The following is a 7269-nucleotide window of genomic DNA, read 5'->3' as shown; positions in this document are numbered from 1 at the left end:
GGCCTGTTCCCCGGGACGCACACCGAGACGAACATCAACTGTGCCTGGAGGATCATCAACTCGGTGAAGGACGCTCTCTGGGTGGTCCGAAACCTGTTGATCTTCCAGCTGAAGGAGTTGACCCCGACTGAGTGTTGTGGACTGGCACATTCCAAGGTCCAGGACTACGTGTTGAGGGACGCGCTGAAGCTTGGGGCAGCTGCCGCCAAGGCGCAGTGGGGAAAGACTATCGTGTAACATCTGCCTGCCTAATGAAGAACAGGGGGCCCACGCAGTCATTTGGGCTCTGCTGACGCCTCAGCTAAATATATGGACATATGATTGATAAATGTACAGACCTGTATATACAAATGATAAATTCTGACCTCTATATGCAAATGTTTACATATGTATGGCGTGACCAACTGTACAGACCATCAAATTATTTTATGAATTAAGTATATTTTTGAAATAAATAAAAGGTTCAGATGCCAAACCTTTACCTTGGGTATTTAATGGAATTTAGGGATGAAAGGTTTAAAGTAGATGACTGACTGTTTCTAAAGTAAAATCTAACTAAATATAATTATTTATCAAGGATGACTGGAGTGTTGTTCAGAACTTCCGATATGTTTCCTGTTGACTGACCCTGATACAGTGCCAGATGTCTTCCTCATCTTGCTGAAAATGAGAAAAGTTGGTTAAAACCAGTTAATTGATTATCCTGCTGTGCCATTTTATACTTTTGTCCCCCATTTTTTGGCCGAGTTTAGATGAGGCAGTAAAATGCAGAGCGTCAGTGAACCATCATGGTCTGTCCAGTTTCACACTGTCCTTAAACGCTTGTTGTTTGCTAAGATATGAGCACACATCACTCAAATGAAGCTTTCTTTCATCCAACATTGCCCTGAAGCTGACTGAACTGGCTTTTGTCATTCAGTCACACATGAACCCTACTAGATTTGTTTCTATGTGTGGAATTGTGACTTTCATTTGCATCTAAGAACCAGAAAGTCTATTATCCATCATAAAAAATGGTGATATTCTGACTCCATGGACATTGCATTTTCTTTTCAAATGCATGGTTACCTAACACTATTGTCATTCCTTATTTTAATAGCAACACTGCCTTGGTAAAGAACCTATTTACCATAAAGTAGATTCAGACACATCAGTTATCTCGTAAATGTGGATTATGACAAGAGTAGCGGGCAAACAAATTCTATTTTCTTAATATTGAGGGAGCTTCCATTATGCCTCACTGGAGAAAACCGTAGGTTGGGAATCAGTTGTTTTGTTTTTGACTTGAGCTTCCACTGCCCATTTTAATTTTAAAAATCAGCTACCTAAAGTGGTTGCAAAAAACAGGTAATGGAGATGATCTAACAGTTGCAGCCTAGGATAATAATACTTTACCTAATCATCCATTGTGGCAGATGCATCAAGCAACTGCTGCACTGTTCAAGATAAAAGTTGTGGATGAGCCACACTTCTGGGTGAGGGATGCAATGAGACTCAGATATGCAGTGCTTCAGTTGGTTATTTAAAGGGAGGCACAATTCCTAAATTGGACACGCTGTTCAAACTAAGCAGTTTGCATATGACCAGCAAATGCTCCTTCAGGAATGGCAGTTTGTTGACGAGAATCCATCAAGAATTAGAACTGGTCATGTGATGTAATCCTCCACCCTGATAAATGTGCTGTCTGGTGCACATTGATCTTGATAGAAGGGGATGACGAACACATAATTAACATAACTTCTAATAAATCTTGTGAGAAAGAAAAGTCTAAACTGTTTAGAGTATGAGTCTCCTTGCATTTAGTTTTACAACTTAACCTACTCAGAAATAGAATAGTTCTTTTTGTTATTACAATGTTTTGTGTTGTCCGCTCTATGCTGGTGCAGGAAGATATTAAGGCCAATAGATGTTGAGTACAAGAGTGCTGAAGTTTTTTTCAATTGTATAGGAGCTTTGTTAGATTGCACTTAGTGTAATTGTGTATGGTTTTGGTCTCCTTATCTTCAGAAAGATATCATTACCACAAAGGGAGCACAATGAAAGTTCACCAGACTTAGCTCACCAAACAGAGGGATGTGGAAGTTCAGGCTTAAAGTATGTTTAAGGTAGCGATTGGTAGATCTCTGTTTACCTTTGACAGACAGGATCATGGGGATGGGTGGGGTAAAAGCCATGGAACTGTTCGTTCAGCTGTGATCATAGGGCAGGCCCAAGGGGCTGAATAGCTTACTCCTATTCCTATGTTCCTACTGTAGTTTAGTAAAACCGAGAACATTGTGATAGTGTTTTTTGTGTTGCATTTTCAGGGTCAACCTGGAAAAATAGGACCAACAGGAACTCCTGGTGAAAGAGGCCCTTCAGGCCCAATTGGTCCACAGGGAGCACGTGGCCCACCCGGTGAATTGGGTCAGGATGTAAGTAAATCTTCACAGGAATTGACTGTTTAAGCAGGTTTATGTTGTAAAAGTTCCAACTGTTACCATCACTCTTTCATTTGAAAGCAAAGGAAGAGTTGAATTTATATATCACCACTCATCACCTCAGGACATCCCATTGTACTAGACAGCTATTGGAATACTTTTGAAGTTTAGTCACTGTTACCAGGTCACAACATTAACAGCTCATATCTGCATAGCAAGATTCCATAAGCAACATGATACTGATCAGATAATTTATGTAAATGAACTTGACTGGGAATAACGATTGGCTAAAACATCAGTAGGTTCTTCTCTGCACTTCCTCGAAATAGTGCTATGCAATCTTTTAAAAACACCTGACAGGGCAAAAGTGGGCCAGAATGTTGTCATGGAGGTGGGAATCCTGTGTTGTCAAATCTCCAAACTTGGCAGACTCACCCTCCATGGAACTGATACATTGAAAGGCAGGCTCTACTGTAAGGGTTGTGGGAGGGTGGGAGCTAGGTGCCAGAGCATGACTGAGCCAAGCCTGCCTTTTCTGGTGGAGACATAGTGCCATGAAGATGGTGACAAGGCCCATCTCACTTCTTGAAGAATCTAGCCCAGTTCCTATAATTCTTTATCTTCCCCATTCCAGCTCCTTGATCACTCATATCCTCATGTTGCCTTCATGTCACCTTCTATCTCATTCTGTTTCAGAGTCCTCTGATAACCTAACCAGTTGACACTTAACCACTATGCCACTTCATATCCTCATGCCACCTACATAATTGCTCAGACACCCATGTCATATGTTATAACCACAACCCCATGCCAAACCATACTCCTCTTGCCATCTCCATGGCTACTCATATCCAATGCCAGCTGGATTGCCACAACGTAGTGGCAATATCCACTAAAGAGAGATCTTGTGAGACATGTGGAGGTGAAAAAGGAATTGCACTTGTAACCATCTATGGGATCTCTCACTCACACACACTCGAAGCAAGAAAACTCTCAGTCTTGAAATCCATTCAAAGATTTTAAGTCCTCTCAAGTGGTCAATAGATTAGATTTCCTACAGTGTGGAAACAGGCCATTTGGCCCAACCAACTCTTGGAAGAGTAACCCACCTCGACCCATTTCCCTCTGACTAATATGCCTAACAACACCATGGGCAATTTAACATGGCCAATTCACCAGGCCTGCGGGAGGGATCCAGAGCACCCAGAGGAAACCCACACAGACATGGGGAGAATGTACAAACTCCACATAGACAGGCAGTCGCCCAAGGCTGGAATCGAACCTGGGACCCTGGCGTTATGAGGCAGCAGTACTAACCACTGTGCCACCATATGTTAATGCACTATGTTAATACAAAAATCAAACTTCTGTTTGGTAACCATATTAATGCTAGCTAACTCTTCAATACCCTCTTAAAACTGACAATGAAAATGTGAACACAACCTCTCCTACACCACACAGTTTAGAACTTTTGACTGTCAACCAAGCATTCACAATGGGCTGTGCTTTAATAACCTCATGTGGAAAATAGAACAAACTCTGTTGAAACTAGTCATTTAGTAGCACAATTCTTGAGAATTGCTGTAAAAAGACAGTCTATATCGAAGTTTTTCATCTTGCACTAATCAGAACAATTTGCAAAATATTTGATCGGCATTTCCTGGTTCATTTCTTGGGGCAGAGCTCTGAAGGGCTTATGCCTGAAACGTCGATTCTCCTGTTCCCTGGATGCTGCCTGACCTGCTGCGCTTTTCCAGCAACACATTTTCAGCTCTGACCAGCCTACCTGGTTTAAAACATGAACATTTTAATTATTGATTGCATTCTCTATGGAAACACCTCTACAATCAGATTCCACTTACCAAACAATCAGCACTTCCCTCTCATACAGTTTAAATATTGTGTTCCCCTTAAATTGGTATTCTTGCCAATTATGTTAATGAAAGTAAGGTTTGACAAAATGTGTCTTTTTTTGGCAAAACTGAAGTTCTGTATGAAAGAAAACATGAACAGATGTTTCCTCTAAACAGCTCCAGATACCCTGTCTATCAATGCACTCCATCTGTGTGAGTGTCTTTTTTAAACTTAAAATGACTGCTGTCACTTGATTCCATGCTTATAGCATTGGTAGGCATGCTCTTGTGGTGCAGTGGTAGTGTCATTACCACTGGGTGGCCTGGGTTCAAATCCCATCTGCTTCACTGTTCACTGGTGTGTGATGATATCTCTTAACCGGTTGATTGGAAAAATTGGATAAATCAAAAGCATTACATTTCTTTTAAATTAAAGGATTGATGAGGACTTCTGTGGTGCATTGGTTGTGGTCATATCCCCACTCCAGGTTCAATTCCTACTTGCACCAGAGTTGATGAGAAAATATCTAAAGGTTTAATAAAGGGGAGGTGATGATCAAGTGGCATTATCATTAAATAATTAATCCAGTGACCCAGGTAGCGTTCTAGGGATCTGGGTTTAAATCCTGCTACAGCAGATGATGGAATTTCAATTCAATAAAACAAAAATCTGGGATTAAGAGTCTAATGTTGATCATAAAACTATTGTGAATGTCAAGAAAATAAAACATCTACATTACTTTTTTCCTTTAGGGAAGAAAACTGCTGTCCTTACCCGGACTAGCCTAAAAGTGACTCCAGACCCAGAGAAAATGTGATTGGCTGTTAACAATTAAGGATGGGTATTCAATGTTGGCCTAGCCAGTGATACCCACATCTCATGAATGAACTAAGGCAAAGGATTGGCAATTAAAATAGATGATGACACTTGACAGATTTTATCTATCCTTCAAGAGTGTTTGTATTTCCTTTATGACTCTAATAATGCTACTCAAAACATTTGGAACATCAAGAACGGAGCCTGTTTGACTAGTGAGAATAATTTCCAATGGCCTTGAGGAGTTCAGGTTTCCTCTGTTACTATGCATGCCTCTCCTCCTTTCTACTGATGGGAATTGGGAGGAGACACTAGCGTCTAGGTTTTGTCTGCCATTGGCCTCAAGAATTGGACCAACTTCACAAATATCTGGTCCAGGGTCTCGATTAAAGTTTCATCTGACTGCGATCCTAACAGCACTCAAGACTGCATTAGAAATGAGTGCTTTTAGTAATGACTTTTTCTGTTTTTCTCTTAGGGTATGCCAGGAATTGATGGCACTCCTGGGCGTGATGGTCGTCCAGGAGAACCGGTAAAATATTTGAAAAATCCACAAATTAACCATATATTCCAGATAATTTTGATTATTATTTTAACACAGTGTACATAAAGGTCATATGGAAGAATTGCAGATATATTTTTGAACTATACATTGTCATTTTCATCTGTTGGCCAAAGTTGGATTTTCAAAAGGTACTTAATAAGATGCCTCATACACAATTTGTCACAGGTTCAGAGCTCATAAGGGTGGGGATAATATATCAACATAGATAAAGGCTTGGTTAAATGACAAAAAAACAGAGTAGGAATCAATGGCTTATTTTCCAGTTAGTGGCCACTCAAAACAGGGCAATACAAAGATGAATGTCGTGCCTTTAGCTATTTGTAGTATCTATCAATGATTTGGACAAAGGGGCCAAGTGTAATGCTGGAAATGCAGAGCTAGGTAGAAAAAATAGACACTGAAGATGACACAAGATTTTCAAACGTTGACATGGTCAGGTTCTTTTGCAGGCGTAATTTGGAAATTGAAACCTGGAGGTTGTGCTTGGATCCTAACACCTCCAGGTCAGTTTTGAATTTTGCAAGGGCTAATCTGGTTGGTGAGGATGCAGGAACCTTGGTTTCTGCCATTTACTAGCTATTTGTGTTCAATGAAGAGCTTGTTAAGTGACCTGTCCATTTGTATTTGGGAATATCAAATTTGATTCCAGTAAGCTGAAACAATTTTATGAATGCAATTATGCAGCTTTTAGATTTATAGCAAGATCTAAGTTATGTTTGCGGCAGCTTTTTATTTCCAGTATGAGATTTGAATTGTCATGAGTACTGAAGTTAACCTTGCACTCCATGGATGTTTTCCAGCTTATTGTATCTCCTGCCGTTATAAGGAGCTACTTGTTCTATTCTTTGCCACTGGGACCAGGCAGATAGCCTCCATCTCCTGGAGGTCTCAGAATCTCTAAATTAGTACCAGGCTCACCTTCTGGCAATTTGCCTATTTCCTTTAAAACCTAGCAGAGTGATAGTAACTCAGTCAGGACACTAACTTTATCTGAAAGCTAGGTTCTGCTCTCAGTCTGTAAATTTGATACAAAGGATCTGTAAAGGGTTAGAGGTATGGTAATTGATTGGGAAATAGTAAATACGCTTAAGATATGATAGAGTATAATGTGGAGAAATGTGTGCTTATTCATTTCTTAGGAAGAATAGATACAGAAAATATTTTTTAAATGGTGTGAAGGTAGTTTAGAAGTATTTGGGTGATCTTGCATACAAACACAAAGTTAACATTGCAGGTATAGCAAGCAGTTTGGTTGGCAAACAGCATGTTAACCTTTATTTTAACTAGAATGGGAAGGAAGTCCTGCTGCAATTGTACACGGTTTGGTGAGATCACACAAGGAATGTTGTATAACAATTCAATCTCCATATCCAAAAAGAGATATACTTATAGAGTCATATAGTCATAGAGATGTTCAGCATGGAAACAGACCCTTCCGTCCAACCCGCCCATGCTGATCAGATATCCCAACCCAATCTAGTCCCATCTGCCAGCACCCAGCCCATATCCCTCCAAACCCTTCCTATTCATATACCCATCCAAATGCCTCTTAAATGTTGCAATTGTACCAGCCTCCACCACATCTTCTGGCAGCTCATTCCATACTCGTACCAC

The 7269-nt window shown here is 40.4% G+C and overlaps 1 protein-coding gene across 1 annotated transcript in view; it reads left to right on the top strand.

The window, feature by feature from the left end:
- LOC122551236 (collagen alpha-2(V) chain-like) overlaps window positions 1–7269 on the top strand; it is a 256530-nt gene that overhangs the window by 221626 nt on the left and 27635 nt on the right. Inside the window, exons 44-45 of the mRNA XM_043692826.1 lie at window positions 2307–2414; window positions 5569–5622. Coding sequence (XP_043548761.1) covers window positions 2307–2414; window positions 5569–5622 — 162 coding nt within the window. The remainder of the gene's footprint in view (window positions 1–2306; window positions 2415–5568; window positions 5623–7269) is intronic.

The sequence above is a fragment of the Chiloscyllium plagiosum genome, chromosome 7 (genome assembly GCF_004010195.1).
Source record: "Chiloscyllium plagiosum isolate BGI_BamShark_2017 chromosome 7, ASM401019v2, whole genome shotgun sequence".
Taxonomy (NCBI): Eukaryota; Metazoa; Chordata; class Chondrichthyes; order Orectolobiformes; family Hemiscylliidae; genus Chiloscyllium; species Chiloscyllium plagiosum.
This window is presented reverse-complemented; position numbering and strand designations above follow the sequence as displayed.